This window comes from Calidris pugnax, unplaced genomic scaffold (genome assembly GCF_001431845.1).
Source record: "Calidris pugnax isolate Ruff unplaced genomic scaffold, ASM143184v1 scaffold54, whole genome shotgun sequence".
In the NCBI taxonomy this organism is placed as follows: domain Eukaryota; kingdom Metazoa; phylum Chordata; class Aves; order Charadriiformes; family Scolopacidae; genus Calidris; species Calidris pugnax.
In genome coordinates, this window is record NW_015090864.1 from 7,542,321 (window position 1) to 7,563,517 (window position 21,197).

The 21,197-nt window shown below is 38.2% G+C and overlaps 1 protein-coding gene across 1 annotated transcript in view; it reads right to left on the reverse strand.

Annotated features, from left to right (window-relative positions):
- Nucleotides 1–20,045, reverse strand: part of PAXIP1 (PAX interacting (with transcription-activation domain) protein 1) — a 31,561-nt gene extending 11,516 nt beyond the window's left edge. Inside the window, exons 1-10 of the mRNA XM_014945151.1 lie at nt 19,953–20,045; nt 18,476–18,610; nt 16,502–16,545; nt 12,162–12,225; nt 11,038–11,151; nt 6,929–7,573; nt 3,344–3,950; nt 2,436–2,530; nt 1,377–1,472; nt 905–1,042 (exon numbers count right to left, since the gene is read on the reverse strand). Coding sequence (XP_014800637.1) covers nt 905–1,042; nt 1,377–1,472; nt 2,436–2,530; nt 3,344–3,950; nt 6,929–7,573; nt 11,038–11,151; nt 12,162–12,225; nt 16,502–16,545; nt 18,476–18,610; nt 19,953–20,045 — 2,031 coding nt within the window. The remainder of the gene's footprint in view (nt 1–904; nt 1,043–1,376; nt 1,473–2,435; nt 2,531–3,343; nt 3,951–6,928; nt 7,574–11,037; nt 11,152–12,161; nt 12,226–16,501; nt 16,546–18,475; nt 18,611–19,952) is intronic.
- Nucleotides 20,046–21,197: the final 1,152 nt, after the last annotated feature.

Here is a 21,197-nt window from a genome sequence, read left to right on the forward strand (position 1 = left end):
TTTGTTGGTAATAATCTACATTTATTATATATTACATTTACTACTAACCACTATGTTCACGTGCACATTGTTACATTCTAATTTTCCCCAAACTGTGTTTCTTTTCATGCCTTTCAGAACAGGCTAATGGTAAGGCCGTCATCCCATACATCTATCTTTGTGCATCCAGCACAAAGAAATCCAGTGCCAGGACATACTTTGGCATCTTGTTTTATAGAATCATAGAACGGTTTGGGTTGGAAGGGACCTTAAAGATCATCTAGTTCCACCCCCCTGCCATGGGCAGGGACACCTCCCACCAGACCAGGTTGCTCAATACCCCATCCAGCCTGGTCTGGAACACTTTCAGGGATGGGGCTCAGTGTATTTCAAGATGCAACCAATTCAACTCCAAGTTTATGTTTCAACCCCACAAAATCCAGCTTCCCCAGTGCTCCTCATTGCAAAGGCTACTGGAACTGCGACCTCCTGTTCTCTGACTAACAAAACCAGCTTCTTTTTCTGATATTTGCAAGGAATTGACCCAGAAAAACCCTCAAAAATCACCTCAAAATATTGGGTGATGGTACAAGGAGCATATATTGTTAGGCATGCTGTTAGTCAAAAACTAAGCAGCTTGGATTCCTGCCGTCTTGCTCCGTACAACTCATATAATCTTTGCACCTCAGTTTCTCAGAGAATAATTCACAGAGGTGTTACTCCTCACCCCTCAGAACTCAATCAGATTTACAAAGCACCCTGAATCACCGGGTAGTACGCACCATATATACACAGGACCTTATGAAGGCTGTCTTCTGAGACAAAAGAAATACGTATTTTGCTTTGAGTAAGTACATTCTAGCTATATTTTAACTGCTCATGTAATGAACCAAGCATTTATTAGAAGCAAGCTTTTTCTTCTTACGTGTTGAGAGCATGGCTTTCCTCCTGGTGGAAATGCCACTGGAAAATGAAGGGCTCGATGAGGTGGTACCATTTTCTTCTTCTTCAAGATTGAGTTCAGCCAGTGTGCTGTAATACATCTCTTCCTTTCTCTTAAAGCCTAAAAATATACATGTAAACAGCTTTTAAAAACCAAAATACATCTTTATTTTAAACTTTTCTTACAATACAAAGCTTTGATTTTAAACCTTTGTTTTCCTCTACTTTTTCAGGATCCCTCTTCTCATAGCATCTTCCTTAGTGTTGTCTGGGACAAATCTACTACGTGCATTATGAAAGTTTGTTATACCACAAACAGCAAACCATAAAAAAAACCATAATAAAAAACTTTAATTTTATACTTACAATCTAAGCATGAAGCACATACTGGAAAGCCCTACCCTTCCAGTAATAAAATGAGAGCATGCACAAATACACATTCCTAGTTTGCTTACCTGAGCATACATGTTACTGACTTGGCTTTCACAAAGAAGGTGGGTACATCTGCTTGTAAGGGTGGGGTCCACTGTCCCACCATGTGCTTGAATGATCTGGTAAGAGAACAAACCCAAAACTTCTAATATATATAACAATTTTAAAGCTACCCTAAGAAACAAACTGTCTCAAATTAAAGTCTGCTCTTTAGGACACCGCCACCATTAGCACCATTTCACCGAAGAGTTACCCCCCCAAAAAAGATTTCTTATCTAGCTTTAAAAACATTTCTGAAAAAAAAAAATATGGAGAAAACAAAATTAAATATGCACCTTTTCAATGAGCTACAAAAAGTATATTTTTTCAGAATCAATAAAAAAAAATAAAGCTATGTAAACAAAAAACCCTTCTCATGGTTTTTTATTTTTGCAGTATAACTATTAAACAATTTTTCATTAACTATTCAATTCTATCTCAGCAATAAACACAAGTGCTGTTAAAAATATCAACAGCTTACTTGATTATGCAAAATTGAAGGGAAAATTCAACTATAAAATCCATCAGAAGTTTCTGAAGAACATCAAAGTCCTCTCATTTAGGAAAGGATACAATCAGATTTTTCTGAAAAATAGAAGTTGGCAAAAAATAGAAACACTCTATTCCTCCATCTTTTTCACTCAGGTGGATACCTCATAGGCTACTAAATGCCAAAATTATATGCAAAAAAAAAAATCTTTTCATACAATCAAGTTAAAGGTAGAGAGCAATGCATTATTACATTGGCTGCACTACAGCTGCCTGATTAAAAGCATTAATAGTCGGGAAATTGCTAATGCTGCAACTTATTTAGCCAATATTCTGACTAAAGACCTTACTCAACCAGACTTCACATCTATACAATGCTTTTTGTGGTCAGCTGCAGTGGAATGATGTTTTTTAGGTTGTAACACGTACATTACACAAAAGGGCGCCTAAAGAAAAGCGAAAAGTGCTGAAATACTTCCAGTGATTTCTTTTAGAATTTAGTTACTATGATATTAAGTTATGATAGTTTTTTTAAAAATATAGCAGAATCTTACCCGTTTCCAGGTCGCTAACAGCTGTTTGTCAGACATCTGTTCTGGGTAATCAGCAATTGCAAAGACACAGCCCAGTAGGAAATACTCCTCTGGAACTAAAATAGTTTGGCACACACAAAAGAAGAAAAAATTAAATACTTGCAAGTCTGAAGAATTAATCTCAGAACATATTTGCTACACTAATCTTTCCTATTACCAGGCTATAAATGTCATCCAATTCTGAAGTAAATCTTTCTTGGAAAAAGCAGGATTCAAAATTTCAAAGCTGACAGCCACATCTAAAGGCACAGTTCAGCTCGGGGTTTGTTTTTGTTCTGGGTGGGAGGCTCTGAAGGGAGGCTCAAGGGGCAAAAGGAAGAGGCACCAAAAGGAAAACATAAGACAACAACTTACTCTTTTATACAGATCAGCTATGAAGAGTGAAAACAATCAAAAAGCTTTCAGTTCTACTAGCATGGCCAGAATTCAAAGTAAGGTATGACAACTTTCTATCTGATACCAAATGCTCATTAATTTACTAGTATTTCCTAAATCTAAGCTGTCTTTCCAGTTGTTATGCTGTTTGACAGCTTCCCCCCTTCTTCTCTTCCAAAGGAGAAAAAAAAATAAAACATTTATGGTATGCATAGACGTTCTCATAGTATAACTTATATGCTAGTGGCATAAAATAAATATTTGAAAAGAGAATGTTCTCAGTGCTGTTGTGTGTTTCAGATTTCTGGATCATCCTTAGTTGTAATTTAAATCTGTTTGCCTAAAAATTAGTAAAACAGGTCCTGAGCCATGAATGGCATTTATAAGTGTTACAATCCCACATTGTAAACACAGCATTATTTTTCATATTCTAACCCACGTTATATCATGTCATTAGCCACTCTTTCCAGGATCAGAAGGCAATAATTACTAACTCTCTGCTGCTGGATCATGCCCAAAAAGCGGCTGCTGTTGCAGTTGTTGCTGTTGCTGCTGGTGGTGCTGTGGCTGCTGGGCTGCAACTTGATGCTGTAGTGTTTGAGACGTCTGCGTTAAGTGTTGCGCCGCCTGATTCTGCATTTGCTGCTGCTGATGCTGTTGGTGTAACCGCTGCAGGTGCTGCTGCTGCAACTGCTGCTGCTGCATTTGCTGCTGCTGATGTTGCAGCTGCTGCTGCTGCAGATTCTGTTGCTGCAGCTGCTGCAGTTGTTGCTGCTGCAGCTGCTGCTGCTGCAACTGATGGAGCTGCTGTTGCAGAGCATGCTGCTGTTGGAACTGGAGCTGTTGCTGGGGACGGTGTAGCTGCTGTTGCGCGTGTAACTGCTGCTGCGGAAACGGCAGCTGCTGCTGTTGGAACTGGTGCTGCTGATGGACCTGCTGCTGCTGCTGCTGCTGCGGAAACTGATGAGGCTGCTGCTGTTGGAAAGTCTGCTGGGGAATCTGGGGTTGTTGCTGCTGCTGCTGCTGGAGCTGCATAAGTTGTTGAGGTTGGAGGTGTAAGAGAGGATGGTGCTGCTGCTGCTGCTGTGCTTGATGTGACTGCTGTAATAAATGTGTCTCTGGTGTTAGTTTCACTTGGCTAAACAGCACCGCGTTTGGATGTCCCTGTTGGCTATGATTTACTTGCTGTTCTAAACTTTTTGTAGGTGCTGAAAGTGATTGTAATATCTAGAAAACAAAGATTAGTTTCGTGACCTTTTTGTTGCCATTCAATTTTAAAAATATTTAAAGAACTACTGGGAAAATACAATCCTCAAAGATAAAGAACCCTATGTTTAAATACATTGTGAGCTAAACAAAAATCTTTAACTTAATAGCAAAGTGGAAAGAAAGGACTTACACACAGAAAAGCACAGACCTACACATGGGTCCTAATATATGGCAAAGCACATCTTAGCAGAATTTAAGATAAAAACCCATCCCTGCATTATTGATATCCCCAGTGTATTGATATCCCCAATAGTATTACGACTACTAATACTATATTAATAATTACATTTATCAACTATAATATTCACTTTACAATCCTGTTGGCCCATTACGTTAATCATTTAGTTGCACAGTCCTTTAACTTAAAAATTGCTAATAATGCCTCTACTAATTAGCGCTGTTTGAAACTTAACACAACCTTGCTTTCTTTTGAACCAATTCAGGAATATTTAGCTCTACTTTTTAAATTGAATCTCAAAATACAAAGAAAACCAGTGATCAGATGAGCACTAATAGTTTCTTGGGAAAAAAAATCCACTAACCAACCCATACTTCATAATAGATTTTAGGTTCATACAGAGTGCTGAAGTAATCTAGAGTTTTATTTTATTTTTAGATCTGTAACTCACTCTTAAGGGAAAAAAATCATTTCACACTGAGCAGACACAAAGTACCAAGTGAGTTTTTAAAGAATTAGAAGAGGGAAAATTAGGCAAATTCTTAATAGATTAGGATGAGTTCTACTTATTGATTAAGATATTTTAACATAACCTACCTATTAAATATTAAAAAGAGCAATAAGAACCTCTAGACTTGCTATTCTTAAACATTAAATCAGCTTTGGTGAATCCTGCAAAGTTCGTTTCCTTCACCCACACTATTTCATCACATACAGTGTAAACTTCAGTGATATGTGTGTGAGAGGAATCAAAGCACATCACTAAAACACAAAGCCAAATAACTGTATTCTCCCAATGAGACATCCAGCTTCATTAGAGGTGGCTGAAGTGTTTTTTCACAATGCACTTCAAAACATCTCAGGTTCCATCTAAGCAATTTTGATACTGTTGGTACAGCACACATTCACAACCACGATTATCAATGTATCACCCATCCCTAAACTCTAGACAGCACTACAGTATAAACATTCAATAACTAAAAATAACACACACAAAAAGAATGTTTCTGTGGCTCAGTATGAGGAGAGATCTTCATGCTGCTCTCCATAAAAAGTCCCAAAAGTCAAAATTACAAAAGCTTCAGGACGTAGATTTCAAAATAAAGGGATAAAACTTTCAAAAGTATCCTAGGGCTCTATTCAGAAAGTAACTTTGTATCTGCAAAATGCCCTATTATTACAGATCTTGCCATTTGGCAGAAACCTGAGGTTCAAATTAAACATTAACTTTCCAAGATTGTGCACCAAGACATGGAATCCACCCAAGACAGGTACCCAAGCAGGATGCAAAGTACAATTTCACCTAGCCAGAGGGAAGTTATGAGGAAAAAGGTAGAATTGTTATTCCTCCCTTTATGAAGCAGATTCACAATTCTAAGATGCAGTGCTTTTCTCCACACGCTGGAGATAGCACAGCAACCTACCCAGCAGCCTGATGTGGTACTTGGGAACAGCCCTTGCACACATAGTCCCTAGTCTAACTGACTTCTGGAGAACAAAGTCCAGCTGAAGCATGATACCATCAACTGCCCTGTAGCTCTATCAATATTACTTACAGAAAAATACTTCCACAGGAACACCACTAAAGCACATTTGATAGCACAACGACTGGGCTGTGGATATGGTGTTCAGACATGAAAGCATCAGCCAACTTACCACGCTGGACAACCCAAGACTTTGGTGGTTCTGCTCAGTCCTTAAACAATTCAAGGCACTGAGAAGAGCAATCTAAGTCTCAGTTTTAAAAGAAAGCCTGTATTTCTGTTTCATATTCAGCAGTCATATAGACAACAAGGAACCAACATTTCTGAGTGACTCCACTTTTTGTGTTTAAGTACTAGCTGTAAGCTTCTATATTATTCAGGCACCTTCGAAAGTTTTACCTTAAGATGAACATCCAAATAAATGCACCAGTACAATTATTTAAGTAAAAGATAGGTCTAACGTTTACCAGCACCTACTTTTCTCATGTTACCTTCCCATGAACATCTCAGAATTTCAGTGCTGCAAGTTATTTCAGTGCATGCTCACTCGCTTTTTATTTTCTTCTAAAAATAAATTTGACACAAAAGCTGCAATTATTTCAACTATACGAGCAGCATAAGAACTTGTAAGTTAGGGCTTCTGCACCCTAATCCTGACTAGCCTATCTAACAACTTAATGAGGCCCAGCAGAACAACACAGTATAGAACTGAACCTACTGTGAGAACAATCCATTTCACGGCTTTATGTGTTTATAGCACAAATAATTCCTTGCACTGAATAAAAAGCTTGAGAGGTATGAAATCAAATCTCCTGAACTAGCCACATAATTCTAAATTAATGAATTATTTTTTTCCGCTCTTGGTAAGAGATCAATACTGAAACTCTGAACCTATATTAACCTATAGTTAAACACAGCTTTACTCCTTGAAACAATTTTTCCAAATGCATTCTTACTTCTGTGAACCTGCTAGGAACGAAGTTATTTACTATGGAGAGGTTACTAATTTGGCCTCAACTTCTAAGTAATACGGAGAACTTTTAATCCATTGTACATTTAAAGAACAATAAAAGGAAACTGAAGTTCTTGGCTATGATAGTTCCTAAGAAAAAGTCCAATATCTTATAAATTAAAAATCCAACACTTACATGTGCTACATTTGATGGTCTATTAATCTGCTGAATATCAGCACTATTAGTAATATTCCTTAATGTCCGCACAGCTGGACTCCACGTAGCCATCATGTCTTGTCGATCAGAACTTTGGGCACCTTGGACTGAAGCCATTAGATTGCCTCTCAGATCTGGTGGCAAAATATTACCTGGCACTGGTGGGACATTGGCACATAAATTAATTAACCCAGAGTCCTTCCCTTGAGGCAACCTACGCTTTGCTGCAGATGCCTGTGGGACTTCAGCTGGTGTCCAATTCAAATTCCTCTCTTGCTTTTCTGGAGAGGAATCTGAAGAATCATCAAACATCAGTTCCCCTTTTGCCTTATCAGCAGTAGTAGATTTGGGTGAAAAAACTTGATCACCCAAAGGTGATCCTTCTCGAGAAGATGCTGGGCTTGATAATTTCTCATCAGTACTAGCTTCATTTTGAGAATCTTGTTCTTCATTTTCTGCTTCCTCCTCCTCTTCCTCCTCCTCCTCTTCTTCCTCCTCGTATATAATTAAACGAGGATGATATGGAGTCTCTTCTTTTTTACTCTTATCAGCTATAGAATCCAGTACCCACTCTGGTGTCACAATTTTAATGCTGTTCCGTTTACAAGCACATTCATATTTTTCCTGGGGAAACAAACAAAAAAATGGAAATATTTTATATAAAGACATAAAATCCCAAGTAACTTTTTTGAGGGCAGGGCTAGAGCATGGAGAGGCAGATCACAAGAGGCTGTCCAATAACAGAAAGTGATCTCTCCCAGAACCAAGAGGACAAACTACACCGCTGTCTGTAACCACAAGTTCCAAGAGATTAAAATAAAAATCTCCACATTTACGATGTAAAGGACTCCGAAGGCACAACTGCAGAAGATTAAGTCTTCACTTGCAAAAACACCACTACTCAAATTCTTCTCAAACCCACTCACCAAAGGATTTGAAAATCATGAAACCTGGTGCCTTCATGAAATCATGAAGCCTTCAGAACTCCAACTGCTTGGAACATCACAGACAATACTAAGATGCACCTGATTTTTAAATATACTTTGAAGTGAACCTAAATACAGTTTATACTTACATTTTCCTCATGGAAAAAAAACCAAATCAAACAAAAAAAAAACCCACCATGAAAAAGAATTTAGGGAAAAATCAGAATTTCACAATAAAGTAGAGACAAATATTTACAAGGTGATCGCTGAAAAAAAAAAAAATGTATTTCAGCAGGGAAACAAATCAGAAACTGGTCGGATACTTCCCATACACCTTCTCAGAAGCTGCAAACTGTAACGTTGCCCTCAACTTGGAAGTTACACTTCTGACCCAATATTAGCTAAATCCATTTCAATGAGAGATTCCAATGCTGACAAAATAGGAAACTTTATCCCTTCTTCCTTCCTTATCATTTCATCATTTGAAGATACATACAAATAGTTCACTGTTTCATTTCCTAAGAAATAGACAGAGAAGCAGTACTCTACTTATTCAAAACACCTTTTCTAATGGAAACTGCTCATAAACATCAAGATAGGAAAAAAAAATAAAACTTTTTTCAGAAGATTTGAAACTAATTTCAGAATCTAATATTTAAAAGTGATTGAACTGGGATTTTCTTTGTATGTCAAACAATATAAATTAACAACCAGCACATTCAGAGGAAATTAATTTAATTTAATGATTCTCTGGAGTTATTTCCTACAATGAAACTGTCATTCATACACAATAAAGAGATTACAAATGAAACAGAGTTTATTTGCAGATATGAGTTTTGATTCTTTCTTTGTGGTGAGAATTATTAAGAACCTTGTTTTATCATCTTGTGTCTAGTCAAAGCAACCATTTACGTTTTCACTAGTGTCAAAACTGTTCTCATCATGAACTGCTGCAGATTCCCTTGCAGCAGTGTGTCAGAGCAGCAGGACTAGAAACATTTTAAGTAATCATCCTATCAAATTTTTCCCATTCAATGATTACGAAAATTAAACAAGTTATTTATTTTATATGAAATGCTAATGTGTTTCTTTCAGTTTCTTGACTGACAAGCTCAAGACAACACCCTTTGCTCTAAAAAGCTTACGATTTAAGGCAACATTTCTTAAACATATATCATTGCCTCTTAAAAACATCATTTTAGGTAGCAAAGCTCTTTGTCCAAGCAGTACATTTTGTTGTGATGGAGAAGACAACTAGGCTGGTGTTCAGTACACCCTTCCAACTCTTCCACAGAATGATCATACGCTAAAAAAAAAAAAAAAAAAAAACAAAACAAACCACAAGACCAAAAACCACCCCCCAAGAAAACCCTACAAAGGTTCTTATAGTTTTAAATTAAACAGGGAAGAAAAAGCAGGCATTTCCCATTTCCACTTTGTCTTGTCCCAATGCCAGCCCATGTTTTATTCCAAAGCACTCTCCTATGTATTATACTCATAATTTTGTCATCCTACTAGCCACATGTTCTTCTCTATCTTAGCATTAGATAGTTTACATTAACTCCAAAATAGTACAAGGGTCATTGGTGGGACAATAATATACTCAATTTGTGTAAAACAACATTAAAAACTCGATGAAGTTTTACAGATTTAGGTAAGAAGGTAGTGCACAGAACCTGATCTTAAGAGTTACTTTCAAATAACTAACCTGTGTGACCCATTCCACTGATTGAAAATTAAAAAAAAAAAAAGGGTGATGGAAATGTGCTCATGTTATTAAAAGACAAAAAAATAAAACACACAAAAACACACCAAAAACTTGCTCCATCCACCACATTAACTAAAAGCATCCAAGCAATTATTTTTAAGTGAGCTTCAATCTGTCTTAAGTGTTTTCAGTCTCTGAATTAATCATTACAAATGTATTTCTTCTTCAGGAAGAGGAGTACCTGAACACTTCATGAAGTTTGGCAAACTCTTACAACCAAAGCATGACTAGCATCATAGTAGAGCAGGCTATTCTGATGTGCTCAATGCTGTCTATAGCCAGTTTGTGATTCAGTTTCTGCATCTGCATAAAGGCAGCAACATTTGACTTCCTACACAGGAATAGGAAATGCAATGATGATACTCAATTAAGAGGAGCTGTGAACTGAGGGCAGGGAGGCTTACAGAGACACCTGCATAGACTACAGAGCTGGACAGTCACCAACCGTATGAAACTTAACAAGAGCAAGTGTCCAATTCTGTAGCCAGGATGCTCTTAGTCATATGGTTTAATTTCAGGTAGTCCTGCAAGGAGCAGGGTGTTAGATTCATAGAATCATACGGGGCTGGAAGGGACCTCTGGAGATCATCTAGTCCAACCCCCCCTGGCCAGAGTGGGTCTACCTATAGCAGGTTGCACAGGAACTTTGCACAGACACTTGTCCAGGCGGGTTTTGAATGTCTCCAGAGAAGGAGACTCCACCACCTCTCTGGGCAGCTTGTTCCAGTGCTCTACCACTCTCACAGTAAAGAAGTTCCTCCTCACATTTAGGTGGAACCTCTTATACTCAAGTTTGTGCCCATTCCGTGAGGGAGATTCTATGATGGGAGTGACTAGAAGTATGGCTACTTTTATCAGCAGTTGGACAGGAATGTTGTGTGCTGTTTATCCTACCACTTTAAGAGGAATGACTTGAGGGATTTTCAGAGTTCTCTTTGCTTTAAGAAAAAAACAACAAAAAAGAAAATAATTTGTTCGTCCTTCTGCTCTCTTCATTCCTCTCTCCCTTATAACATCGAAGGGCATTTAACACAATTCTTCAATTTTGTCCTTCCGTTTTCTTCACTGATTCTGTATCTATAGATTTACAAATCACAATCACTAATGATTATGACATGTCAAAATTAGGTTAAGTCAAACAGAATAAAATGCTTTATTCAACCAGGACTACAAATACCGATATGAAATTGGACATCTTTTGAATTAATCAGGCTTAAAACCATACAGAAAATAAATACAAACTGAATAGCTGTAATGCATAATTGAGTTGAATTTAGCTGTTCAAGACTAACCACCAGTCTTAAGAATCCTGACTTCAGGGAGATGGAAAATTTTTGATTATTCAAAAGCAAACGGGAGCTACAAGAAGAACTGTACATGTAATAAACTCTTACCCCCTTTGGCTCAGGCACAATCAAATGAGTACACTTATTATTGAGGCTCAGCTGGCAATTCCCTCCATAAAAAGTAATCAAAGCCCACAGCGTACTTCGGTCTTCAGACGAAACCTAAAAAGAAGGTAAATAAGTGTTTTAGTTCTATGCAAGCAGCTGTCTTCTGCTCAAAGAATTTTAGTACAATCTATGACATGCTATCTACAAGTCTCGCTGATGTATCACCTATCACTTTTAACTACTAAATTAACATGAAACTTAGGGAGAAAAAAGGGTGACAAAGAGACACAACAAGAGGAGACATTAAATGATGATTTTTAACCTGCACAGAGAAAAAGAAAACATTCTTCACTTTCATAAAACTCAACACTAACATATCACCTTCCACAAGAGAAAAAAGTTACTGATCAAGCAAATAAGAATTATTTATCTTAGACAAACTATTTAAATCCATTAAACAGAATTTCAACAAGCAGCCCAAATTCACTGCCTGTATAAAAACATGAAGTGGTTTTTTTTAACAATTTCTGTCACAGTGACCTCCCCTACCCCACCAAGAAAGCCACATGTATTTAAGCCATTAACCATTCAGAATTAGTGACAGTATCAAAGGAATAATTTATTAAGAAGTCTAAAGCAACTATACACCATTAGCATCTAGGGCCTTATCCTGTCTATCTGCACACAGATGCTGGTCACCCCCAGTTTACCCACAGATCTACAGAGCTGGCTATCAACACAAGTCTCTGAAACACCACCTTTCCACTTACTTTACTCACTGGCACCCTTGTTAAGGTTTCAGTGCCTAAGTAGGTATAAAACCTGTTGAATATTGTGTTAAAGCGGAAATATAGTAACAGGAGCAAAGACTTTATAGTCTTACTGTACTCTGTATTTTACAACCACCATATGGCTGAACACAAGATAAATTACTGGTTGAATGTTCACAGTTTGAAATGTTCGTGCCCTCATTTTCAGTGAAAAACTGTTTTAGGTGATAATTCACCTAACATACAGCAAAGAAGTCTTAGTACAATAGAAAGACTGGTATCTCTCCTCAAAAAACCAAAGCATTGCACAAATACTGTACATTGGAGTAGACTGAAATATGGTTCCCTTCTTACCTGAGAGAGACAGGCAGTGACTCCAAAAAAGACCTGACAGGATTCTGGAGAAAAGCCATTTACACTGGAAAGCAGGTGTCAAGGAGGCAAAATAATTTAAATGAGAGTTTCCTGATGGACATTAGAAAGAAGTTTAATAGCGTGCATAGTACTTCACAGACATTGTCAAGTATTTGACCATTCAAAAATTTCTGTCTTTAAAAGCATACTATCTTTTTCCAACTCAGATTGCATGCATCAGGAAAAAACAGACATGCAAATTGGATCAGAACACCATTATGACTGGTTTTGGTAACATTACAAACTTGCCTCATCCCAGAACATCTCCCCCAGACCATCTTAGGATTTTAAACACAGAAAGTTTAGCTTATAGAACTCAAGTCATTGCAAGAGCTTCCTTTCCTTATCAAGTGTTTAATTCCATCTTTAAAATACAGGAGAATCTGAAGAAGGATTCTAGGAGCTACTGGGAAAAATGAACTGAGAAAACATCATACTGCGATGTAAAAACAGAAACACAGCCTGAACCTACCATGAAGTTTTCCACAATGCTTCAAAATTCAACAAGACCTCTAGTAGCAATGGATATTTTTTTCACATGCATGAAAGAGACAGATAAATGAAACAGTATGCAAAAAAAAAAAGAGCAGTGAGAATTTTTACAGACCTAGTAAATATGACTTAGAAGAGGAAAATGAAAAGCCAGAATTGATGTGCTAAGAAGCTAAGACAATACATCTTCAAATCCTTTAAAGGCTGCCAAATGAAAAGAGAAGTAATTTGTTCTCCCTGTTCAGAATGGCTCCGATAAAACAAGGTTAGACTGCAGCACAGTAATGGGGCTAAACTCTAGCAACACAATAGTGAGGTGACCGGGAAGTAAGTCAATACAATAGTGAGGTGACTGGGGAGACTATGAAATTTCCACCTGAGGAGGGGCTTTGTGAAACGGGAGAGCACAGTGTGACAAAAGTGACCTGGGAGAGACAGACAGACCAGCTGACTTCTGTTACTTCCCTCCCTTTTCTGTATTTTCATATGATTTTGTGTTTAAGATATAACATACCATGTTGGAAAAAAGGACTAAAGAAACAGATGTGCACTGTGTTACAAGTACACACTGAGATTTTTGTAATGAAACAAAAATAATTTCCCCTGTGCTGTTGACAGATGCACCAGCAATACTTAAATTTTGAGATGCTGAAGAGACAACACACAGCAAGCTGACAACAAAGCCCAGAGCACTTTAACACTTCAGAATTCATTACTGCCATTATCCAGAACGCTCCAAGAAGTTCAAGTCTGATGAATGTCCTGAATTTCATGGTGTTGCTCAGTATCTCGTCTAAGGTAGAGATTCAGTCAGTACTGGATCTTTGGAAAGTGTGCAGTTGTCTACTCCCTGCCTTAACATCTGCTCCTAGCGCATAAAGCAGCAACAGCTCGGTATTTAACTTTTAAGAGGTCCATCAGTTTGACTACAGCTTGCACTCTCTAAAGAATAGGAGTGAAACAGACACTCTTTAAAACAATTACAAGCAGCACAATAGTAAGGTTCCAAGTGCATCTACAAAACAAAAAAGAGGGAATCAAACAAAACTCACTTTTTTTTTCTTTCCTCCTGGCAACAAAAATTCAGAAGCAATTGGACCCTCTTTCATCTGCACAAGACCATGGAAAAATAATCCTTCCTCATTCTTGCTCTTTCTGCTATCAAAAAGAATTAATTAAGAAATCTTCAGCCCTCTTTATGGCATTGTAATTGAGGTTTTAACACACAAAATTGCATTTCCTTCTTCAAGAAGGCTGCTTCCAGATTAATTTTTCTGTTACTTCCCTTCTGTTACTTGTAGGTTAGTCTAATTTTGCAAACATCAGTTTGGAACAGGAAAACACTCTGCTTTCTCAGGTTCACCCTGATGAAAACAACTTTCACAGTGGAATGTTAAAATGTATTTTTAAGAAACAGGCAAAATTATTCTGCTTCTAGATTGCATTAAATCTTTCTACATTAAACTTCACCTTTAACAACTGGCAGGCAAATGCCCATCAAATAAGTAACAGAACTGTTACGCAAACATAAATTTTTTAAGGCTCTTATTAGATCCATATATCTAACTGACAAAAGATGTTTCTTTTGGAATTGTTTCTTCAGCAAATTCAATGACAATTCTTCATTCAATTCAAGGACATCTGAAAATCAAAATATAAACAAAAGACGAAATGCAGAATTTCAAAGCTCTGCCTAAACAGGGTCCAAAACCAATCAACTGGATAAAGTAAGCTATTCCTATTAACTACATTTTTTTATTATAGTAGTACCTACATCCTTAATGAAAGGCCAGATGCCACAGCACTAGAAGTCATAAAGAGACTGAAACAGACCAAAGTTAAGACTTAACAACCCATTTTAGTGAGCACTATATGGCTCAGAATAAAATCTAAACCCACCAGGTTCTAAGGACGCGAAGCACTAGAAAGAATAAAGGACATGTTTATGGCTGACAGGTGTACAAAACTTCATTCTTCCACACAACCCCAGAATATGATACTACTGAGACCTGGTCTTTTCATTTGGCTATTCCTACATACCCACAATAAAGACTTCCTGAGCAATAGCCATTCAGGGCTACATTCACACGTTTATAGCTACAATTTAGTTATGGACTGCATCACTCAACGGTTTTATCTGTTGATTTCTCTTCTGGGTATGTAATAACGTCAGCTCTTAGAGCATCCTTTGAAAAAAAAAAGCTGGTTTCAGAGAGAAGACCAATTTTCTAATAGTGAAACTTCTCCATGGGAAAGAATAACACTAATAATGCAATGCTAGTTTACTTAGGCCTGAAAATGTAGCTAATTCCAAGCTACTTTATTATTTTTTCAACCAGTCCTCAGGAACAGGGAGAAGGCTTATCCACATGCAACACAAACAAACTTACACTCCCATCCTGATGATGAAAGGATAATAAACACACTATTTCCAGATGCAAAACACAAACATCACCAGCCCAGATCACATCACAATAATCAAATTATTTTTAATACAGGAGTAGTTCTGCTAATTTGGGTTTTGCTATGTATTGTTTGGTGGCTTTTTTTTCATTTGGAAGCCAAGTCATTAATGGAAAACTTTCTTCTGCTTAGGGCAGAAGACCATCCATAACTATGGCGAGTGTTTCATACTAACGGCTGGATCCTGTCCAACAGGCTGATTATTGTGATCAAAACAGCTTCAAAGACCTCGCTATATCATTTTATCTGATGAATTCAATGTTTTCTCTTCCTACAGTTCACCCTCCGAGCTGAATTCTCTTGGGGAAGCAGGGAATATACAGGCTATTTCCAAAGTAGTCGAGACGCAGCAAGATGCAAAGGCCCATACATTGAAATACTGGGTACAAAACATGAATTCTGATCACTGAAGCACATTAAGACCTGAATTCCTAATATGAACACCTGGATTCTTGCATCTACCACCTCTTGTTTTCCATTATAGACATAACCACCTGCTAACCTGACTCCAAAATGAGATCTCATGTCTGACAGCGTACCTCCCTAGTCCTGGCATTCTTTGTTGCAATCATCCCCTCATAACTGTACTGAAATGTATTGCTCTGCTTCAGCTTTTCCATGCACAGAATCTTTATTGTGAATGGCCTGAGAAAAAGATGCATGAATTTTTTCTCTAGTAGCAGCCATTATTACTATGCCTATGATCCAAAGAAAAGAACTTGAGAGGAACATAAAGATAAAACAGTAATAACTGACAAGCAGAGGAATACACCGCCCTTATGCAAGAATATATCCTCCAAAAAAGTTAAGAAACACAAATCTAGCCAAATATGAACAACAAGAGTCTACCAAAGGCAAAGACAGACTATCCCAAAAATGGGAATACTACCACTATCTGTTAGTAAAGCATTACGTATAACACAGTGTCAATGAGAGTTATTGCATATTTATTCCTTACTTAATTCTGCTACTAGAAAAGACATAATAGCCATTCTACTGTGAACCAACATTTGCCCACTTACTGCATGCCAGCATTTTTTCCTGGATCCTCACAGTTAATTATCAACTTCAAACTAAAATGTTTTGAGTCCATTTGATGACAGTTTTCTTGCAAGTGCCTATTAAGCATCAAAAAAGCCAGAGGGACAGGAAAACTGAAGTAAGACAAAGAAGCTTCAAGCAGACTGCAATCTTGGCAGGCAAACCACATCCCATCATTTTAAAAATTTAAGCTGTACATACTTGAAGCAGACTTTAATCCCTTGATGGTATCTATCGTAACATGTTTCCTATAGAATTGATTCAAATTTGAACTTAAAGGATACGGCAGAAGAGCTCCACAGCGAACTGACAAGATCACCCAGGAAGGCTGAAAAATAAAAACCACAAGACATTAAAAACCTTGTTCTCCATTTGTGAAACATCAATTACCTTCCAAGTTCATCCTATAGCTAGTTTCAATATACATCTCGCAGTTTTAAGTGTTTCACAGACATTGTGCTTAAGCCTTTACAAAAACAACTGTTCTGATTTGATCGTAGGAGTTAATACAAAGACTGCTCAAAGATGGTGCAGCAATATGGGAGCAGGACCCCCTTCTCCCATCCTTCTATTGTGTCAGGAAAAGCATTACTTATCCCTCTTCTCCCAATTTTCAGTTTTTCCTGCTCAAAAAGAAAAAAAAAAAGATCCCCTACCTTATACTCATCACCAAGGAATAAGGAACCTTAACCCTATATAGAAAGAATTTTCTCAACACAGCGCTGAGGGCTGCTAAACACCCAGGTTATGACCCCGAACTGACAGTGTTCCAGGACAGTATGTCCCCTCTGGGAGAGTGGTGGAGAAGGGAAGAGATGTGGGACAGTGGTCCCAATACAGCATACAAGGAAGGGGAAAGAGTGGCATCACATTCAGTATGAAGTTTCTTTTTCTTAAAAAAACAAACAAATATATTGTGGTAAATTTGTACATGGTGTCCCAATTCTTGCTATTCTCTCTCCCTCAGAAAAGGCATAAAAAATTAACTAAAACCATCTAATTCATAACTACTTAATCCTCTGCAAAAAAGCTGGGAGATTTTCCTCCCTCAAGTTTTTCACTTTCTTATTCTCTATGCCTTTTCTCCTGATAACAAGCTACCTTTGCCTCCGACTTCCCTTAATAATTAGTGTAATCATCCTGATTACAGATTGTGCTGTGATGCTTTCAGGTCAAACTAAGTGACATTACTGAAAGACCTGTTCTCGTTTGGCAAACGAAAAAGTTTAGTTAGTATCAGTTATAAAGAAAACTAAATTATTTAAGTAAAAAGCATTAGAAAGCAGGAAGCACTGGTATGACACTGGTGTGCCTCCTTCACAGGGGAATGGCAGCAGTCTTCTTCTTTATAAGATTAAAATTATGCCACAAAACACTTCAAAAAAAGGAACTAAAAATTAATCAGCACACCCACTGTAAGTATAAGGTCTCTAGCTAATCACCTTTTATTTTTTGGACTTAATTCATGCTTCTACACTGTCAGGTGAGCTCTCATGACATAAGCTATCAGAATTCTCTACTACCACCTTCAACCATATGGAAAAAATAACCCCAAATCATGTACCCAAAGGTACTGGCAGTGAAATACTAGTGTTTTTAGTTCTAATCACTCTCATAACTTGCAGAGTGACAAGCTCACATTTTCAAGCATGAAGCCCAGAATCTTTCACTGGAAAAATAACTCAGTATTGCAAGAAAATAACAAAACACTGGTAATTTCAGTATAAGAAAAAAAAATAATAATAAAATAAAGAGAAAAAAAAATCTATCTTTCTGCAAGTTCCTATTGTTTAAAATTAGCATAGCACACATATGCAGAACCAACAAAATCATTTTACACCTTGCCAATTATATGTGTTTAAAAAAACCCTCAGCAGTCTACTGCTTATTCTAAACTGAGGTTTTCCGTTGCCAGAAGCCTGTAAGAACCTTCTCACCAGAAGCATATCTAAAGTACAGCTAACAGGACACCATCTCACAAATGACTGAAGGAAAAATCTGGAAAAAATAGACAAAACAAAACAGAAAACAAAACAAACAAAAAAACCACCAAAGCCCTGATAGATACAGAGCAACAAAAGAAAGGAAAAAACAGAATTGTAGAAGTCTATAAATCAGAATAAAAGTTTGTGTAACAAGAATAAAAGACTTTTAAAGATATGTTTCATTTGGTCATCATCTAAACATGAATATTTTCTGTTATAATAATGAAATAGTCAAAACCACTACTTTGACAGTATCATGGATGAGTCAGTCACCTTTACCACTGGAAGATCAAAAACTTCACGAGATTCTCCAACTTCTGGATTGTCCCCATCTTCTGCAATAATATGTGAAGCCAGTGCATTGTAAGAAACTTCCTTTGCTTTCCCAGCTTTCAGAAGTTGAATAACCTAGACCCAAAAGAGAACAGGAAGAAGTCAACAATTTTTAGCAACTTTAAAACTCCTCTCAGAACACACGACGACTTCTGTTTAAGTAGAGCCTGGATTACTGTTGTATTGGCACAGTTAAAGAAGTTCACCTATACTAGTATCAACCATATACCTGTAATTAGAAAATAAAATGCTTAAAACCACTGATAAACCATGATACGACCATTGCACAAATACTGCACCTTAGGCGTTCGCTTAAACCCCTTCAGTGAAATTTCCTTTTTTTGGGAATATAAATTTTATCTTTGCTCTCTCCCACTAAAATCTGTTAGAAGAAACAAGAGGAATAGTTCAAAACTAAGAAGACAGACAATGGGCATAAAATTAAAATAATAATAAAACAAAAGAGAACCAGCAACCAAATACACTTCTCAAAGTCCTTATGCTGCACTGCATTAGTTTTTCTCTCTTTCTGTATGAAATACTGATCTTAGCTGGTGTTACCAAAGCATGATGGTTTGGGTTTACATCTTTTTTTTTAAATAAATCCTGCTTTCCTAAAATAATAGCTGACATCTACTCATCACCTCTCTGTAAGGTGTGAGCAGCCAAGTGCACATCCCAATGGAATGGATTCAAAGTTGAGAGCCAGCAGCCTAATTCTCCCTCATTTGCCAAAAAACATCTAGGCACAATTCCAGACTTTTGTTTCCCTTCTAGTTCATGCTGCATACGTTTTAACACGTAGTGGGTTTGCAGTTATTCACCTGAATACATTACTTTTTTTTCTTTTTTCTTACTCTTGGATTTATTTTGATTAGAGCGCTCCCTTGTGCTAGGCCTGTTTTAATATTTATTCAGACAACTGGTCTTCCATGAAACCATTTGGAAATTTAAGCTGATCAAAGTGTGCTCCTCCTCAAAAGATGAAGGAAATTTCAAAATCAAGCTAGCATCGATTTGCATATAAAGAAGTAAAAAACTTCAAATATTTTTGTAAGGTTTATATTAGAAAAGGAACAACATTTCCCTATAAAAGCTGTGTTTAAAAACTATTTCTAGAGTTCACTTTAGAATTTCTCCTTTCTGCCTCTGTTTAAAACACAACCGATAAATACTCCTCTCGTTGGGGTTGCTCCCAGGGGACCACAGAGAGCAGCTGCAGAAGGGAGGACAAAGGCACCCAGGAAGAACTGTCCCCAAGCCCAGTACAGCACACTTACTCCCTTACACTCAGCTCTGCAACCCAAACCAGGCAGGGCTCTGGCCTCCCCAGTGCCTCCTGCTCCCAAGGGCTCACCAGCACAGACAGGAGCCAGCCCTGGCCTCCCCGTAACACTGTGCCACACCAGCAAGCTACCTCAGAAACCAGAGAGCTGGAGGGAACGGTATTTAAACAGGCTGGCCGGCAGCAGAAACAACTCAGACCCACAGGACTTCTCAATTCAGGCATCGCTCTTGATGAGAGAGTGGCTCCACAGCTTCCAGCAAGAGCTGGTCATGGAAGCAGCGTGGCCACCCCTGTGCAGTGCCGCCCCTGACCTTATCAACTCCTCCACAGCCTCCTCCGCTGTCTGCCTGACACCCAGCCATCCACAAACAGAGGAGAATTTAGTGTACCTCATTAAGAGCAAAAGCCTTAAGACAATGGCAGTAACTGCTAAGAATAATAAAACTTCACATAAGAAAGAAAACTAGCTTAAGAGAATGCTTGTTTACTCACAGCAGAATACGGCTGATTGCCCTGCTATGTCAACACAAAGCTAACTACATGCCTTTTGGGACATTATTTATATGATAAGTGATGTACAAGAGTCCTATTGTTGTTTGCACTCATTTTCATACATGTAATATTCCTGCTATAGTTTTTTTTTAAAAATACAGGAATTGTTATTCAAGCTCTACCACACTGTCAAAAATGTTATGCCTAAAGACCTTAGGGGCTTCTTTTTCCCTGCTCCTTAACTATATTCCTAGACTGTGTTTCTTTTAGCATATAACCCTATTCCTATGACTAAAAAAACATCTCAACAGGTCAGTGCCTATGCCTCAAGTTCACTGAAAGGCCTACAAGACTGAGCAGATGCCAGGACACGAGATTCAGGGAACCCAGTGCCGAACAAAGATTCGACTGCAGCAACTACCAAAGAAGCAAACACTTTAATTTCAGTGTGAAACAAGCGGGAACCTGGTCACAGGAAGGTGCTGTCCTAAAGCTAGACACGGTACACTTCAAACCCTTCTCTAATTGGACATGCCACAGAAACTTTTTGTAACCACTTTCACCCACCACGACCGGGTGTTTTTAACCCACTGGGTGTTACGAGCCATCAGGCCAACCGTGTCACCCCGGGTACGGCCCTAGGCCAGAGCCGGCCAACCCTGTCATCCCGGGTAGGGCCCTAGGCTGGAGGGCCAGATGGTCGTTTGTCAGCACCTTCTGCCCCGCGCCTCCTCGGGAAGCGGGCAGGGAAAAGGCGGAGGCCAACACCTCAGCCACACGGGATGGCCCTGGGCCACCTCTGGGCACCCAACGGCTCTGGAAGGTCCCGGCGGGTGACAGAGGGAGGGGAAGGGGCAGCCCGCCTCTCCCCGCCGGGAGCGG